The following is a 20,039-nucleotide window of genomic DNA, read 5'->3' as shown; positions in this document are numbered from 1 at the left end:
ATTTATTCAACAAAGATGCATTAAAGTCACCAAAACTAACAGTAAAGACCTTTCAAATAAATGCTGTTGTTTTAAACTTTCTATAAATCAAAATACACTGACAAAAAAGCGTTTCTCGACAATATTATGCAGCACAAATGTTTACAGCATATATAATTATAATAATCAGAAAGCTTAAGGACCAAATCAGCATATTAGAATGATTTCTGAAGTATCATGTGATACTGAAGACTGGAGTAATGGATGTTGAAAATTCAGCTTTGTGATCTAACAAATAAATTACATTTTAAAATCTATTTAAATAGAAAGTTCCTTTAAACAAATCAAAAATACATTAATATTGTTAAATATTATTAAAAACAACAGCCTCTGTGAACCTCTTTCAAAACAAAAATCCTACCGACCCAAAAACTGAATGGTGGTGTGTGTTTGTATGTATATATATATATGTATATATATATATATATATATATATATATATATATATATATATATGTATATATATATATATATATATATATATCTATATACATACATACATACATACATACATACACACAGTGCACAATAAGAACACGAGACAGTAACACAAATCTCCTTGTAGAATGACTTTATTGATCATTGAACCAAAGGTACCAACAGATACAATATACTGCACAAGCCAAAGCATGAGATGCCAGAGTACGCACCTTACCCCACAATTATACCTACACACACACACACACACACACACACTCACACAGTGAGCTTTTCACACGCCACTCTGTCCTATCCTTTCACCTCCAAAGTAAACAAAATAAAAGTCAGCAAGGCCGCCAAAATCTCACATTATCATTATAAGCATTATAAGTTATCATCCATTTTTAAAACAGATTATTAACATTGCTTTTCTTTTTTCAGCTGCTATTCATTTTTATTACTCACTATAGTTTATTTTCATATGCGACAGCATCTGAAACGTACCAACATAGATAGAACTACTTGGCAAATGTGTCTCCATGCCAGCAGATGGAGAGAACGAACCACTGTCAGAATGAACAAAACGAAGCTGATATCCGAAAGCCATAGGAACAGAGAGAAATAAACCAAAATTAATATTAGTCATAGTACAAGTGCTTGAATCCATTTCGTTATTTTTTTCTGACATCGACGTTTATAGTAAATAATGTGCGTCCACTTCGATGCATTTTCTAACATGTAAAACTAATGGAATTGGCAACGTGCCCCCCCCCCACCCAAACCCTACACATTCCAGTATCCCTTTCACCTCTTGTTCGAATGAAACCCCTGCAGCATCTCAACGTCCTCTACGAACAACATTATAGTCACACAATCTGACTACATATAGCACAGTGCCCATAATGTTTATATATCTATTTCCGACTCATTTATTGATTGACACACTTCTCGTTGCATCCTGAAATTGTGTTTTTAGACCCTCGCAAGTCCTTTAATACAGATTAAAAGCTCCACCTTCCATCTCTAATGACACAATGTTCATCTCATGCACACATTTCATCTTTATGCCTTGACAAAAGGGCAATTGTGAAAGCTCCTCCTGGTTTTGGAGTGTGATAAACGTGCTTCTTTGTGGGTGGAGTCATTACATTAGCTCCGCCTTCATGTTTAGAGTCTGAGCTCCTAGTAGCTAAATGAGGTCCACGTGTCATTTCCTGCTCCCGGAGGACAGTCCGCATCATAAGCCCCACCTTTCAAGGAAGTCTCGGATTCTCAAATCCACCATTTATTTGTCATTATAAGGTCTGTAGTGTAAGCTCCACCCCCTAGTGCAGGGTCAATGTGATAAGCCCCTCCCACATGCAGAGCAGTCCTATAGCAGGCTTCCAGGCCAAGAAACGATGGTGAGAGTGATCCGACCCCTCAGCTCCTTGAGCAGGCGGACTAGAGCCGTGTGCGTCATTCCCCAAGTGCTCTTCCCATTCACCTCCAGCAGGATGTCTCCACAGCTAATAGGAAAAAAGAAAAAGGGGTGAAGTTATAGAATGTTGGAGTCGTGACAAGAATGAGGGTAAAGACAAAAAAAGTTGTATTTAATAAACTGTGCTAGGCAGTTTATTTATAGGTGTTCTACATAAAGCATGTTTTCCGACAGTAGTAGATTCTATGTATTCCAGGTGTCCGTACCGTATCCTGCCGTCGTTGTAGGCTGGTGTGCCCTCTACGATAGAGCGGATAAAGAAGGACTGGTTACAGTTGAGTTCTTCTTGTCCACCCACAATACTGAAACCCAGACTGCCAGACGTGCTCCTACGGAGGACAATGTCTTTACAGCAATATAGATGCCTGGAATGGACAGAAAATTCAAGGTTAATTTTATTGTCATTCAGAATCAACAGACATACATAAATCAACAAATTATTCACCAAGGACACTTAAAGGGATAGTTCACCCAGACTTGAAACAATGCACTTTTATTGCATATTTTTTGAATGGTAACTGATTGAAAGTGAATGGTGACTGATTGTTATTGGCATGGTCTGTTGGAGCAAAATGAGGGTAAATATTAATAGAATTTCTGTTAACGTTTTACATTAAGGTGTAATTCGTTAACATTAGCTAAAGCATTAGGTATTATTTATGGAAGAGGATTAGGGCCAAGCACTAATAAAAATAAAATAAAAAAAATCTCAAGATTAAAGTCGTTAAATTTCAAGAAAAACCTCATTAAAATTTGTAGAAAAAAGTAAAAAAAAAAAAAAGAGAATAAACACAGATTACGGGGGAAAAAATTTTTAAATTTCAATAAACTCGTTACATTTCGAGAAAAAAAGTTGAAATAAAATTGAGAATGAACTCGTTAAAACAGGAGAAACACTATGTGACAACAATCAGAATACTTTTCAATCCGCAAATTAATATTTACAATGGATTTACTTTAGTAACATTAAACCTAGCCAATTAATACATTATTATTAAACACTCATTAGGCAGTTGATTTCCACTTCTACGAGGTGATGTGATGAGAAAAGAAAGAAAAGTGAGTTTGGCGAAAGGTGGTTTCGAAACTTTTTTGACCACATCATGTGCTACTGTACATCCAAGTGCATTACTCTCCAACCTATGCCACTGCTGATGCTGTTTGACACTATCCAACAAGAGGAAATGAACCTGACATGAGTGTTTATTCTTTGCATTTTAATTAGACTTTTTTTCCTCTCAATTTCATGATTTTTTTCTCGTAATTTAAGTTTATTTTCAACATTTTATTTAGACTTCTTTTCTTGAAATTTAACAACCTTTTTCTCTTAATTTAACAAGTTTATTCTTAACACACACACACACACAAACACACACATATATATATATATATATTCATTTATATTATTATTATTTTTTTATGATTTATTTTTGGCAGTTTTTACTTAATTATGATAGGTCAGTGTAGAGTAGACAGGAAGCAAAGTGGGAGAGAGAGGGGGGGGGGCAGGATCGGGAAACATCCTCGAACCAGGATTCGAACTCGGGACATCTGTAGCGCAACGCTGCGATATGTCAGCATGTTGCCCACAAGGCAGACTGAATTAATATATTTTAAACATTTAATGTTGTATGAATTATTAAGCTAAATTTGATTTTTTTTATTATTATTATTATAAAAAAGAAAAGGGATTGTGATGGTTAATTTCTCATATACAGTATAAATACAATTTAAACTGGGTTGTTATTGTAATTATTATTTTTATTATTGAAAGGGATTTTGATTAATGTTAATTTCTGTATATACAGTATATGAATACATTTTATTACATTCCATTTAAAGTATTTTAATACATTTGGTATCAATTGTATTGTATAAATTATTATTATTATTGTAAAAAAGGAAAAAATAATAACAAGAAAAATGTGAAAGTAATGGGAGAGAAGAAAGGTGAATGAGATGCAGTAGGGTTACCCACAGTGCTGTATGTAAATGATCATTTACCAAGATTAATAAATTGTTGTTAATTATTACCGGATGCCTATTGCACTAACTTATGTTTAGCCTCAAAATTTAGCCTTATTTTACAGAATTATCTTTTTTTTTTTTTTTGGTCAGCTATCCAGTTACATAGGGGTGCATTTCAGGAGCTGGACGGAAGGGAGAAATTCCCAATAAATAAAAGGTTCAGAGGGAGCTTATGGATATCTTGGAGAAATAAATGAGTTTCAAATGAAGAGCAGCTCTGAAGGCTCAATTTGTGTTCAAAGACTTACAATCTCTGCAAAAATGCTACTGTTATAGATATTTAAAATATCTATGTCAACCATGTCTGACAGCTAACAGCATGAAAGCTCAGAGCTCAGATTTAAAGTGGACTTCTGTGAAATTAGATGATGTAGAAATGGAGAGCAGACAAATGCATGAAGGAAATAAAGAAACAGAACTAACAGGAAACATTGAGGGAATGGAAGAGAGAGGTCTATTTAAAGCCGTCACACTCTCAGGCGTCTAAACCGGTTACAGCAGAGAGGGTGAGAAGGGCTTTCCTCAGCCCTGCTCTGTTCTCCCCTGTCACGCTCTCTTTCTCCCCTACACACAACTTTTTAATTATTATGCATACTGTATGAAATAATTGGGGAAGTTGTTAAGAACTTTCACACTCCACCACAGCAAATTCCCACAGATTTGGTGTGAGAAGGGAAGAAAATGGGCGGAAAGTGGGAAAGATCAAACCTACACAATAGACTTTTAAGAAAAACAGCAGCATATATGTGTGTGTATATGTATGTATAAAAAGATGTATATTTTTTGTGTGTGTTCTGCTCAGTGTACCTGGGCAGCTGGAGCCAGGACACCCAGAGGGGGGAGTAATCATCATTAGGCGGGGGTAGTTTGATATCTCCGGGTGAAGAGGGCGAGAGAGCGCAGGGGGAATGCAGGGGCGGCATGCAGTCCAGGGAGCTCTCATTTGGGGGTCTCATTTCTAGTACCCGCAGGACCACCGGGGACGAGGTGTTCTTAAGGTTAGCCACGGCCTCACTCCGAGTCACACCCGTCAGGTCAAGCCCATTCACATTTAGAAGGATGTCACCTAGAAGACAGGATAGTCACATTTCTATTGGGATCACAGGACTGTAACAGATCTGTTGTTGCATGACAGAGTTGCATTGATAGGACATACTACTTTGATGAGTATATATGATATATTTTATTAATTTATATTTATTTATTATTAGATTATTTTCAATACAAAGACATTCAGATTATTTTTAATAAATTAAAACCTAATGTTCATAGTTAACGCGACAGGAAAATGCATATTGAATTACTAAAGTGCTGTATTTCAACGTCATTACGAATCATTTTCTATTCTATGAACTGTTTATATTGTACATAGTTGTGCTTAGTAATCCACAAAATGGAAAGGAGTAACTAGCTGTAGTTTATTACCAGTGTAGTGCCTAATTTGAAACCTATTTTCTTCCAAATATCAGATCCTCCCGAAATTTCTGGTTCAGTTCAACACCTGGGCTTGCAACACCTTTGTACAGCATATATAAAGACTCAAAGCTTTGATCTTGCATGTGTGTGTCTGTATTTGCTAGGAACTTTAAACCACTGCCTTCATACACCGACCTGTGCATGATCACAACTTCACACGCCTACATACATATCACATATGACAAAAATAAACCCGAAAAACTTCCATACGCTCAATCGGAAGCTGATAATTGTATGAAAGAGACAGATTTAGCAGTATGGCAGGTGTACGAGTGGGAGTGTGTCATTTTCTAGTGATTTATATGCATATATTTACAGAGCTGATGACAGTCATACATATGCAGTAGCAGGTGTGTCTTTGTTTGTGTGTGTACTTGCATTCAAAAGGAGGAAAGATCAGAGGGGCACCTTGGAAACAGGTGTGTGCGGCTTTGTCAGATGTGTCTGAATAGGTTAAACACACTTTGTGAGGCTCTACCTTTGCGGATCGAGCCCTCTTGTCCAACCACTCCTTTGGGGTCGACGTTGGTAACGTAGACGGGCAGATCCCAACCCCTGCTGCTCATCCCACCTGCAACCGTCATGCCGAGAGAATCATGCGGCTCCTTCAACAGAGTCACCGTCTTCTCGTAACATGCAGGCTTTTGGCATGAATCCTGAAATGGAGGGACAGGAAAAGAGAAAGATGGACTCTCTAAAGTCTCAGACCAAATTACTCAGTTGTATGACGTTTGTTAACCCATGATCTGGATTCACACTTTCCTGATGCCACAAAAGAGAAAAATATCTGAACACATGACTGCCCGAAGCGTGTGTGTGCTTGTGTGTTTGTAATAAATGATGAGCTTGCAGGATGCTGTTATTGCTGACCGCAGCTAAATTTTGCCTTGGATCCACTCCAAAAACAACAAACACAGTCGCTAAGTCCTAACTTAATAAAAAGCGTTATTAAAGTTCAATAAAAGGGCTGTTTATATTTAGTCTGAGCCTCTGGCTACAGAAAAATCAGATCTGGAGTTAGTGTGTCGGCTTATCGCTCGGGCGACTGTGCGTGCGTGCGTGCGTGCGTGCGTGTGTGTGTGTGTGTTAGGCCATGTCTAATTCAGAGGAGTGAAAAGCCTCTGACAATATTCTGCCAGAATGTTTCCACCTCTCCAAGTGTGTAAAAGAGAATTAACAAGAGTCACTGCAAGGATAAAAAGTGATTGAAAGAAAGGGAGGAAGAGAGGTAATGATAGGGTTTGGTTTGTTCTGGTCTGGTTTTATAGGGGTTTTGGGCCTTTTGAAAAACAACAGGAAATTACATCATAGAGAGGCCCCCTGCAGATCCACATTACAGTGTGTCAAGGTCAATAAGTCTCTTAAAATATCAGATTATTAGGACTTTTCATGTCAAGGGAAGGTTAGATCAGGTTATAAAATGTCAAGTGGTGTGACCCCTCAAAAAATGTAACACTTAAAGCCTTTATGTATAATGCATTATAATTATTCATAATGTACATTGGAATACCTTATATCTTGTTGTAAATAATTATAACTGAATTTAAAATGCATAGTGTAACAATGAATGTATATGTGTTATAATGTATTAACTGTGGTTACAATTATTCATGAGATTATACAATGCATTATAAGATGCATTACAAGGCATAATTAATGCATTAAAACTACTTTTATAACGCAATATAAATCAAGACTTTAAAAGTGTTACCAAAAAAAAAAACTTTAAAAAGACTTTGCAAATGACTGGATTTGGTGTACAAATATTCACAGAACCACTCATTTTGACTGTGCCTTTATTTGTCATTGACACTTAAACCAGCAAACCTTCACAAGTTGGTCTGAGATGGGGGTGGGGGGGGGTGTTCTGCAAGGCAAAGGAGAGAGAGAAATGACTAACGAATGAATTTGACTTTTATTAGAACAAGGGAAGTTGTCCGTGCAGATATTGAGCAGCAGAAAATCCGGTTACAACGACACACTGAAATCCAGCCTGCCATGGCTGTGTTTCCTCCTGCTGGGTTTTCTTCTGTTAATAGGTTTGGAGACGGCTGTCTCAAAGGAGTGTGTGTGTGTGTGTGTGTGTGTGTGTGTGTGTGAGAGAGAGAGAGAGAGAGAGAAAGAGCTGGCTGATTGCTTGATTCTTTGATGTAGAAGTAATAGGCTTTCAGATCGTTTTCCTCAATGAGAGAATGTTTAGTAAAGCGGTGCAGAGGGACGGGAAATAAAGAGTGTGTTCGGCTTATGCTCATGAAACCCACCAGTAAAGAGTGCTCAATATCCACAGGCGAGTAGGGTGGTGGTCCCTCCATGTTCCATGGCGCCTCCTGTAGGATGTCCGGAGTTGGGATGTGAGTCTGGCGGGACACAATGAAGTGGACGCGGTCCTCACTCGCCTGAAGAACATATAGCAGATAGCATTAGTGTTCTGCTTTATGTGATTTTTAGGGTTTAAATGCCTGTTCACACCAAAGACCTGTAATGATAACTATAAAGTTTTAATAATTGTTCCAAGTCTATGAGAATAAGGAAATCCACACCACAACTATAACAGTAATGGCATAGTAGAACGATATTGTTGTAATCAATTTAAGAACGATTTTCCGGCTGATGAGTTATCAAAAACAATGACAGCCAATCAGAATCCAGCCTGCTTTAAAGAGCTTGAGCATTTAAAGTGGCAGATGATAAAACTGCAACATGCTTATAATAAACAGAACATTATCTTCCATTGGTGTGAAAGTTAATATAAAGTAGCCAAAGTAGATAAAAAAATTTCATCAAAGTTGTCCTAAGACAAGAATGCATTTTGGTTTTAGGACAACTTTGATGAAAGGTTTTGATCCACTTCAAATGTTGACTAGTGTAGTTATATTTATAGTTAACTTTACTGTTATTGTTCTTGGTGTGAACAGGCCTTACAAGAGATTAATGCATGAGGTTTTATGAATGATGATGAAAACGTTTGCTAACTAGAAGTGTCAAGATAACTAGCTTGACAGGGACGTTTTATACCAGAGAGCATTTGATTGGACAAAAATCTGTATAGCACAAGATGAGTCATCAATATTTATATAAATAATAAAAAATAAGTTAAAACTCAAATCTGAATGGGAATGAAATCTTTTTAAAGACTGCTCAGAAATGATGAGAACCGCCATGATTTTATGTTTCTTTTCAAGTTAATGCATGGGCACAGAAAAAAAAAAAACACTATAAATGTATCTTCTTATAAAAATATATAACTGCCTTTATATTGTAGGAATGGGCTAAAAGCCAACACACTCTAATTTTGATTTCATGGGGCCTTTGGCGTTATGGTGGGTGAAAGTGGGCTTAACATTATCTGTCTACTGCAAAAACCTTTCGAACTCCACAGGAGAGCAAACAGAGGACAACAACTTCCCTGAGGAGCGAGCAGTTCAAAAACTGAATTTAAAATTTAAAATAGTTTGTTCATACCCTAGAGAGAATGTGTGTGTAATGTCTCATTACTCTCCGGACGTCTAGCAAGCACAATTACCAGATGTTGTGGTGACTGCCAATGCTCTACAGCTCCAGCTCAGTGTGAATGTATGAGTTTATCTCAGAGGTGTGTACTTATTAAAGAAAAACTAATATATATGGAGATTTGGGATCCATTCTGCAGTCTGTGTGTATGTGTGAGGTGAAGGAGGGCACAGGCTCTAGTTTTTCCCTCTCTGATTTATTTTTCATCCATTCCTGTCGTTCCATCTGAGTGCATGGCCGCCTTCTTCATTAACCCTTTATTTTGACAACCCCGTAGCTTGTGTTGCTCTCAAGTGCACACTTGCATCGAGAGCCTATGGAGTTCTTGGGAGTTAGTGCTCTGTCGCTGCCTCTTAAATGAGTGGGCTTAGCTTGTTATCGGCCTAATTGGACTAATTTAATCAGTTTCCTTCCAGCAGTTAATCTATGTCAGAAACTCCTGCTGTGAGCGGCCATCTTGTCTCCTTCGAGACCAATCTGAACCAGACAGGAAGCAACAAGCTGAATAACAACATTTGGAAAGACCCACCACACTGAAATACATATCGAATCACACACTCACTACTCTCTTATACACTCTTATATCATTATGACACACTTCTCACCGCAGAGATGAAACCAAAATCAAATAAACTGCCACAAACCTTATGTTAGCTCTATATCTTTTGCAATACTGCTCAAGGAACACAACAGGTTTTATTTGGAAACATAGTTGGTTTTTGGGGCTCAGGACTAAGTCTAATCCTGGGTTAAAGTGTAATTATTACCATTTAATGAATGTTAATTCATCTTAATTTGTGTTCCGAAGATGAACGAAGGTCTTGGAACGACGTGAGGGTGAGTAATTAATGACAGAATTTTCATTTTTGGTTAAACTATCCATTTAATACTCACCACATAACCTCTCCAGTAATGCTGCTCACCTGAATAAGCAGTGCTGCATGCTCAGGGGTGCCGTATCTCAGGTCATGGCCGTTGATGGCCAGCACTCGGTCATCTACCCTTAGCCTCCCATCGCGGGCGGCCAGCCCTCCCTCCAGCAGGTGGAAGATAAAGACACCATGTTCATCGGGTCTGCGCACCAGCTTGATGCCCAGCTGTTCGTCTGGAGCCCTCTTAACGAGGACCACATGCAGGCTGTCGTCCCGGATGGTGGGGGTGTGGGTTGGGAAGGTATCGGTGGGAGAGTGATGATGGGAACGGTAACGGTGGCGCTGCTCTCGCAGAACAGTCAACCGCAGAAGTGTGCAGGGCTGCTTCAGAGCCGCCACAGCATAACAGTGAGGCACGTTACTGATGTCTATACCATTCACCTGATGAGAGGACAGCATGAGATTAGAGAGAGAAATCCAGAGAAATGTGTATATTTGTAAGATTTTTGTATTGCATTTTTGAAGCTCACACAGTAGGATGGTGCTGGCAATGAAAATGTCATGGGTTCAATTCGTCCGCTACTTTAAATGCTTGGGCTCTTTAAAGGATGGATTCTGATTGGCTGTCAATGTTTTTATCGCTTATCAGTTGGAAATTATCATTCGGAAAGTGATTCCAACAATATAGTTCCTCTGTGCCATTGTAATTATAGTTGTGGTGTAAATTCTGAAATTCATTTAAATGTAGAATGATTTTTTAAACTATATTATTATCATTAGTTGTCCTTGGTATAATCATGCATCAAGTCAGTTTGGATAAAAATGTCTGCCAGAGGCATAAATGTAAATATAAATGCAGAGAGAGGACGAGAAATGATAGCAGTCAGGGAAGGTGAAAGTAATTTGAAAATGTTGCCAATATGAGCACCAGAGCTCAATGTTTTTGCATGCATTATTAGGTTATGGTTCAGGAAACAATATACTGTTTACACTTTCTGCAATTCTGAGGTTTGGAACAAGACACATTTGCTGCAAACATGTTTATTTAAATATTTTCATATTTGATTAACTAGACCTCTCCGCTTTCTCACTGGGGATGCATATCATTTTGATTGATCTGACTGCTGATAAGTGCTAATGCTCATTTCCTTTATTTTTACATTTGGATTACTTTTACCATTGTCTAACGCTCAAAATTAACAATACATTTAATCTGAATATACACACACACACACACACACACACACACACATATATATATATATATATATATATATATATATATATATATATATATATATATATATATATATATATATATTCGTTTTTATACTTTGTTTTTATACTAAATTGTGATGCCTAAATTTACTTAATTTAAAACAATTGGTTTTTAGTGTTTTATTATATGCTATTTATCAGTTACAAGCTATAACATTAAAATAAGTATACTTGAAAAGAAGTCCATTCCACAGATTTACATGTAGAATCCTCACACACTTCCCCTCTGAACAACAGATGGTGAAGCCCATGACAACATGTGCTATCAAAACCAGGATGATTCACTCCTACTGTACAGTGACGTAACATCAGATCTAGCACACATACGCACCTTGAGGATCATATCTCCAGGTAGCAGTCTTCCATCCCGAGCGATGACGCCCTCTCTGTAGATGTCCTGAATGAGGATGCGAACCAGAGGCGTCTCATTGCCCCCGACAATGCTGATAGCCAGTGGTTCACAAGGATCTGCCCTGGTGATCTTAATACTGGTGACTTCACCATCAGGGATTAGATGATGCAGCTGAGGTAATGCAAATACTGAGAGAGAGAAAAAGAGAGCATCTGTAATCAGTGAACTCCCACATGATCATCACTTTCTGTGCTACACAAACAGGGCATCTGTCCAGATCAAAGCAGAGCCAAATGTGACTAGCTTTAAAAAAGCATTACAGTGATCCATCAGAGGAAGCAAGGAGGGCCAAGACTTCCCGAAAATGTATTCAAGATGAATGTAATCATTTCGATGATTGAGTTAACATTTGTTTAAATCATTTTTTTTTACCACTAATTTGCTTAGCTCAGATATACTATCATTCAAAAATCTAGGGTCAGTCAGATTAAAAACAAAAAACAAGCAAGGATGCATTAAATTGATTAAAGGTGACAGTAAAATAATTTAGAATGTTACAAAATATTTTTATTTGAAATAAATTTAAAATTCTATTCTCATTAAATAATCTGAAAAAAAGTATCACCCCCCCCAAAAAAATGGCAGTGCAACAATGATAATTATAAGAAATATTTCTTAAGCATCAAATTATGATATAAGTATTAGAATAATTTCTGAAGGATCATGTGACACTGAAAACTGGAATAATGGCAGCAGAAAATTCATCTTTGACATCACTGGAATAAATTGTATTTTAAAATATATTAAAATAGAAACATTTTTTTTAAACTGTAGTAATATTTGACAATATTACGGTTTTTATTGGTTTTTAATCAAATAACCGCAGCTCTGGTGAGCATGAAAAGACTTCTTTTCAAAAACATAAAAAAATCTTTTAAAAAAAACTTTTGAACAGTAGTATATATTGTGATAAATATATACATATTTGATTTTTTTTTCTCATCTTTCTATAATTTTCCATTTAAATTATCACTACATGACAAAGAGAAGGAAACAGACCACTCAGAATTGATCTTCAAATGACGCAACATCATTTGCTCTGCAAAAAAAGGTCTTTATAACCAGTCATTATTAGAGGTAACCAATCAGCTTTGACTGTCTTATGTGTCACCAAGTGTGCTTGTGGTTAAGACAACAGGAATAGCCTGTACAAAGTTAGCCAAACTACTGATGAAATCCAAATTACTGAAGGAGCCATATGCAGCTATAGAGCTAGTGTTATGTCAGGCACTTCTGAAATATTATGATATTATGTTCATACTGTAAATTTGTTCATAATATGCATATGCTATGCATTTCTATTTGTTCTGGGTGAAAGATTCGTACTGCACCTGTGCCTGAACAGACTGTAAACTACAGCCGGATTCGGTAACAATCTCTGTGATTTGTCTCTCCTTATCTTTATCAATCCCTTCTTTCTTCATTACACACACACACACCCTCTCTCGTATCCGCCTGTTCTCCACAATCTGCAGTTTCTCTTTCAAAGTCAATATTTTCCTCTCATCTCCTCTGATTGCTTGCAGGGAGAGAGAAAGTGAAGCTCATTACTACCGCAACCAGAGTGTTACATAATGAACACACACACACACACACACACGCACACGCACCCTCATCAGTATTTTCCTCACTCATTTTCAATCTCCCAAGCACTCTTTTTCTCTTTTGTTTTCATTCAGAAAGTAACCCTCTCACTCAGCGTTCATCTGTCCAGTCCCTCTGTCCCGACACACTGCTTTATTTCCTCTCTGTCTCTCTCTGACAAGTCTCCTCAGGCTCCATCTGCATTATTAAAGGACCATATGCTACTGCGGGGATGAGCGGACCCAAACCAGACTGTCACCTTCTGACACACGCCCTTTCTCCTTTTATTATCCATTGATATTGGTTTAGCATGCTACTCAATGATATTCATAGGACAGTTCATGTTTGGTGAGGTGCTATGCATTAATGCTTTATAACAGCACAGTTAGACTACATAATTAACTATTATAAACATAATTACTACAATACATTCTAATGTTAATGCTAAAACAGGGCCTCTAATAAAACAACTTGCTTTGTTGATCTTAATTGGTTTAATTTGGTCTTCTTCTGGTGTCCAAATACAATACTTGCAAGACCCACACTCACCCTCCGGTGGTATGTTGGTGTTTCTGAGGTTGTCTCGCTCCTCTGTGGTCTCACTAGCCACTGCTGTCCCACTCTTGGTCCTCCTCAGGACACTGAAGGCTCGATTCAGGCGGCGAAATGAGCGACTACGCACTGACGTTCTGTCAAAGTTGCGATCTGTGAATGAATGTTAGAGGGAACTGAGTGAGAAAGCAGGAGAAAGAAATTTTTCTACTAAACATGCCTGGACTTGTCCCTCTTCTGCTGTCCACTTACAGCCAATCAGAATTGAGTCGGCACACAGTAGCCAATCAAATTGTCTCTTTTTTTGAGCATCATAATTCATTGCACCTGCAGGCCAAGCAATGAACATCTGAAGTAAGCAGCACCTGCTGGTTCTGTATTGTGGACACTGCAGTATGATTATAACTTCTTCAGGTCAGACCTGAATCAGCACGGAACAGTGTATAGGACACTTTTGTTTCTGCATGTCTGTGTAACTCAAGTCATCATAGATGAGTTTCAAACAAAAATAAAACTATATTATGTACAAACCTTTAAAATTTCGATACATCCAAGATTTTCAAACACCCTCCAGGTGATCAGTGGAGAAAATATATAAAACTTACAGAGAATTACAAACTAATGATCCGTTAAGTTAAGTTTTATGTTCCTGAAGTTAGTTAATGTTCCTAAAGGAGGTTATTATAAGTGTGGATTTATTAGAAGTTGAGAGTCTGTGTCAAAGGTTGCTGGGTCTTTAAAGGTTAAAACCCTTTTTCAGTCTCATTCCTCTACTCTTTCAGTTTTTATCTCCTGATGGACAAAGTTCTGTCAGAAGCATTGGCCGGATTGGAGGCAGACAGCTTGTTCAGCTGCAGTGTCACACTGTTTCCAGTCTCAAAGCAAAAAAAGCTGGTGCAGCAGCATTTATTGTCCGCATTCTCCAGGCTTCATGTTTCGAGGGGACGTCAGACAATGAAACACATCTGAACTACTTTGTGGAGGTCAGGAACAGGCCTCATAAAGTATTTATAAGGCATATTTGAACCCTTCTCTTTCTATATATATCCTCTTCTTTGATTCTTTAACTGCAATATCAATTGTGTGTCTCAGCTGAGCTTTTTCAGCCGTTTGAATTAAAAATTACATAAATGGTGCAGAAGGCTATACTTCGAACAATTGACATTAGTCAGATTAACTGTCTCAGTAAGCATGAAAGAGGAAAATACATTTTATGTGAAGGACATCCTCAAATGTACAATTACTTATTTTTTATTCTAAAAAAATATGGTGTGTGTGTATATATATATATATAGATATAGAGATATAGGGGGGGGGGGGGATGTGTGTGTGTGTGTGTGTGTGTGTGGGGGGGGGGGGGGGGGGTAAGTAATGAATATATATATTCATTAGTGTGTGTTTAAAGGCGAAATGACTGAAGAAATTACTTTTTTGCTCTAAAATTTAAAAAAAAAAAAAAAAAAAAAAAATCTTTTTAATTATATATTAAATAATTATTAAATTGATAAAAAAAGTAAATAATAAAATTTCAATTTAACATTAAATTAATGAATTATATTACATATAATACAATTATATACACACATACCCTAATTGTATTGTATATTTTTATATAGTATTGTATTATATATATTATATAGAGTATATTTGTGAAATTAAATATATATTACATGATTAACTACAATTTTTGTCATGTAATCTACCCAGCAGTAAGTGTGTGTGTATATATATATATATATATATATATATATATATATATATATCTATATATATATATATATATATATATATATATATATATATATATATATATATATATATATATATATATGGGTGTGTGTGTGTGTGTGTGACAAATACATGATGTGTGCACTCACACTCACTCTTCCTCGAACCACTGCGTGCTGCCAGGCTGGTGGTGCTCCCAGATTGGCTGTTATCTTCTACACTGGGTTCATAGGCGGGGTTAACCAGGCCGGGCTCGTCTGATAGGAGGGCGATGGCAGAGGAGGGGCATCCCTCCCCGGGCAGGGCCGCCACAGTGAGCTCTGAGGTGCTGTCTGTGCAGTCTCCCTCCTGAGAACGCCGCTTTCTCTCTGCGGAGAGCCCATAGTGTGACGCTCCTTTACACCTGTGAGAACACACACACACCGACAACTAGGTCAGCAAGATACATTACCATACAATGAATGTGCCATCATCTACTGTATGTGCCAATTAGGAAAGCAAAGTCACGTAGAGGAGACTGAATAATTACATTGTTGCAAGAGGGTGTATTTGGACTTGTACTTGATCTTTGTGAGTCTGCGTTCTGGTGTACCTGATATATTATGCTGCACTGTTGCAGAACAGACCAACAAACAAATACGTTTCGCCCCAGAAAGCATGGGAAACAAACACAAAGACTAGAATATAAAATGCCTCACCTTTGAAATGAGATTCGTTACCTTACAAAACTAATCATGTGCTAAAGCTATGTCTTTATGGCCTTAATCTAGTCACAGGCAGATGCTTGTGTACATTATATATGAACACATCCAGGCTTCAATTTGTATTCAAGAATATTCCTCAAATGTCAGTATGTTCACACACAGACACACTGACAAACCAATAAACCATCAGCCCGTGAGTAGAGGCACAAGTTTTTAATTTTGAACCAATGAGGTTTCAGCATGGGTGGGGCTACCCAGAGGTAGATAGGTACTGTAGATAGATAGATAGATAGATAGATAGATAGGTAGATAGATAGGTAGATAGATAGATAGATAGATATATAGATAGATAGATAGATAGATAGATATATAGATAGATAGATAGATAGATAGATAGATAGATAGATAGATAGATAGATAGATAGATAGATAGATAGATAGATAGATACTTCCCAGTTGCACACTAGTGATTGGTTAATTTCATCAATGCTAAACAGTTGGTTAAAAGTTGTATACTAACAAGAAAACAATAAAATCATCTCAAACAATTGCAAAGTGACAGCACCATTATGGCGGCTGCTGGAGCTGAGTTCTCTCTAAGGGCTGGCTGTGAAGAGATAAATCAATGGGTGGACACATACAGGCAAAAAGGTGTACAGCACCAGGAGAGATGCCATGCCTTGGGGACTTGGTTTTAAATAAAGCATTTTGTCTCAGTATTCATGCCTGTCTTCACCCTCATAGACGCCATAAGATAGAGAAAGCGAGAAAAGGTATGTGGCAGAGAGCTTGACACTGGCCATATATCTCACTTACTGCTGACCACTGATTGGAGTGCCTCAGGTGTGCAAATTTAATAAAAGGCCTAAAAGAACAACGGCTGCTTTCGATCAGGTTCTGTTACAGTGCTGATGAAAGATCTCAAATACTGCCTCACACTTGTCGAATGACAGTGTGTCAAGATGAAATTGCGGCTTAAGGGTTTTCTATGATGACAACTACCACTCTTATATAACCTAACCCTGATACATACAGACAGACAGACAGAAAGACAAACAGACAGAGTCATTTACAGCTAAATGGTAAGAACTGTATAGTAAATGAAAGGTACTCTTGGCCTCTTCTGTGGCCATCAAAAGCGATTAGTGTGATTACCTAAGAGGGAAACTTCATCTCCTTATATTATGTAACACAGGGGCTCAGTGGTCAGCTGAGTTGGGACAGTGTTAGTTCAGTTCAGGATCTTTCCCCCTTGGTTTGAGTCTGTCAGTCTAAAATGCTTACATCATTCATAAAGTTACGAAGAAGAGTCTCCTAAATGAGTTGCATAGCTAATAAAGCCAAGTTTAACTCTTCTCTTAGAGGAGAAAAGTATATGGCAGGTTCATGAAGGTGTCATTGATTTTTGTTTGTTTTGTTCTGCACCATATGAATACTTTTCTGGTAAAGGCTCCAAAAATAACAAAAACAAAGCAACAAATGTTTACTTGAGAAGTAAAATGGCTTAAGCTTAAGTCTTTAAGTCCCAGAGCCATGTATGACACTTTTTATTATGGATGTATGCACCTTATTGGACTTCTTTTGGACTGTTGAACAAAAACACCGGCCCACTGCCATTATAAAGCTTAGATGAGCCAGGGCATTTTTTTTTTATATATAACTCCGATTGGATTTGTCTGAAAGAAGGAAGTCATATACACCTAGTATGCCTTGAGGGTGAGTTAATTATGGGCTAATTTTCATTTTTGGGTGAACTAACCCTTTAAAGTAAGTTTTAAAAAATATTAAGAATATATATATATATATATTTTTTTTTGCAGTGTTGATTTAAGCATTTAATGGAACGAGACAAATCCTCACCAAACAGTTCTCAGGAAGCTCTGAATGCTTTAGCAAATGATACTAACTGTGTTAATATGATAATATTAATATTGCACACAGCTATGCAATGTGTATATGTGTGCAGGGAGAAAGAGATGCGACACAATGGTCTTGTCTGTTCCTTCGTTAATGGGCTTAGGCAGATGTTAATTAAAACAGGCTTTCCTGCTAGAGATAAAGCAGCAGTCTGTGGTCTGAATTCATAAGTCTTGACAGACTACCACATAAACCATGCAGCCACAATAACAGCAATCCAGAGGTTATTGTTTAATCCATCCATCCCGTTATATGAATGATGGCATGTGTCAGTCACCTTGCACCCAATTTCCTCTTTCGTTTTTATTCTCTCAAACACATACACAGCCATATGGACAGGCAGCAGGACACCGAGCAACAGAGAGAGAGAGATTAACAACTCTCATGCACTTTTCCATCTCTCTCTCCCCATGTTCCAAACAGTTCACTCGTTAACTTCCCTCTATCTCTCAATCTTCCCTGGACCCCGACCCCCAACTTCCTCTACTCATGCATCCTTTTCCCTTCACTGTCATCAATCCTGCAATCTTTCAGTTAAAATTTTTCTTAAAGAGACAGTACATCCAAAAATTATCATTATTTTTAGTCATTAGCCGCATTTCCACTGTCGGGCCAGTGCAGGCCAGGGCTTAAAGCAGGCCGGGCGGGGCTAATAGCCTCGGGCCAGTTTCCACCGTCAGGCCAGAAGCTCCGCTGCGCGTCACTGAAACCCGCCCTTTACACGCCTCTCGGGAACAACGTCATTCAACCCCATCGTTTCACCAACAAAGAGAAGTTATCAGAAAACTAAGAAATAAGTCACTGGAACTAGCGCGATCACAAAACGAACATGATAACAGCGGCCTTTTGTTTGCATGCTTTGTTAAATATTCAAATTCAAAAGCATCGATGTTTTACTATAAGTGATAGCCTACATTGAGCATAATGAATCAATTTATCAGGACTCAAAATTAACCACACAGAAATAAATGTATTTCTATTTTATTTATTTTTAACGCTTATGAAAATAGCCTGCTTATTCAGTCGAGACTGTTTCTGTTTATTTGTAGCCACAGTAGACGTCACATTTAGAATGAATGATAATAACTTTATTTTTATAAAAGCTCCCGAACAAAAATCATTATATTTTGATGACATGCTATGCGGAGCTAAACTCTCGAGACCAGACTTATGACAGATAATATAAGTTACTAAATAAATACACAATTGTGATAGAGAATAAGAAGCTGACATTTGATTACTCCAAGTGGTTGCATTTACCATGTTTATTATGGTAACGTTAATGTTTAGCGTGCATAGCCTTTTACATCGCTTATAAATATTTCTGCCTTTTATGATGATTATAATCCACATCGGATCGCGTTATTTCAAACACTCGCTGCTGATTGAAAGTGAGTTTTGAGCTCAGCTTTTTAAAAAAAAGTTTTTAATGTTGATGTTATATCTGTTATCTTTCTGAAATGAACAGCGCTGACACTCTCCAGACGCGAAGAAACTCCGCCTCTGTTCATAACCACTCCTCTAGCCCCAGCTGGCCCGCTTTGGCCCAAGGTTTTCGTCGGACCAAAAAACCCTGGCCGTTGGCCCCCGAGGAAGCATCAACGAGGCACGATCAAGCCCCGGAAGTGACAGTGGAAACGCTACTGGCCCTGGCATGCACTAGCACGCCCGCTTTAAGCCCGACAGTGGAAACGCGGCTATTATTTACTCATCCTCATGTTTTTTCCAAACCTGAATGTTGTTATTATCCATATAATTGAATGAATGAGTGAGCGAACAAACACCTTTGTCCAGCGTGGATGTCATTATCAAGAAATGTCATTGATTCTTGAGTGTCTTGAAACAAAATCACCAATATTATTTTAGAATTATTTATTTACTATGCTTTTTGTTGATAATTTGATTTATATTTTGTTTTTTTATTTATTAGATTTTGATTTCGTTTTGGTTATTTAGTTATATTATTTAGTTATATAGTTCAAGTTAAACTAAACAAAAAAGTAACAAGTAAAATTATATATATATATTTTTTTAATTAT

The 20,039-nt window shown here is 37.4% G+C and overlaps 1 protein-coding gene across 6 annotated transcripts in view; it reads right to left on the bottom strand.

Annotated features, from left to right (window-relative positions):
• Nucleotides 1-593: 593 nt before the first annotated feature.
• lnx1 (ligand of numb-protein X 1) overlaps nt 594-20,039 on the bottom strand; it is a 39,482-nt gene continuing 20,036 nt past the window's right edge. For 4 of the 6 annotated variants that reach the window (XM_042746166.1, XM_042746170.1, XM_042746168.1 and 1 more), the window contains 9 exons: nt 15,529-15,782; nt 13,649-13,804; nt 11,435-11,643; nt 9,877-10,266; nt 7,705-7,839; nt 5,922-6,099; nt 4,775-5,033; nt 2,146-2,304; nt 594-1,967 (listed from right to left, as the gene is read on the bottom strand). In XM_042746166.1, the coding sequence (XP_042602100.1) occupies nt 1,832-1,967; nt 2,146-2,304; nt 4,775-5,033; nt 5,922-6,099; nt 7,705-7,839; nt 9,877-10,266; nt 11,435-11,643; nt 13,649-13,804; nt 15,529-15,782 (1,876 nt within the window). In that variant the 3' untranslated portion in view covers nt 594-1,831. The remainder of the gene's footprint in view (nt 1,968-2,145; nt 2,305-4,774; nt 5,034-5,921; nt 6,100-7,704; nt 7,840-9,876; nt 10,267-11,434; nt 11,644-13,648; nt 13,805-15,528; nt 15,783-20,039) is intronic. The other 2 variants (XM_042746167.1, XM_042746169.1) reach the window with 1 other exon arrangement.

This window comes from Cyprinus carpio, chromosome B20 (genome assembly GCF_018340385.1).
Source record: "Cyprinus carpio isolate SPL01 chromosome B20, ASM1834038v1, whole genome shotgun sequence".
Lineage (NCBI taxonomy): Eukaryota > Metazoa > Chordata > Actinopteri > Cypriniformes > Cyprinidae > Cyprinus > Cyprinus carpio.
The sequence above is the reverse complement of the archived record's forward strand: the minus strand, read 5'-3'. Positions and strand labels throughout refer to the sequence as shown.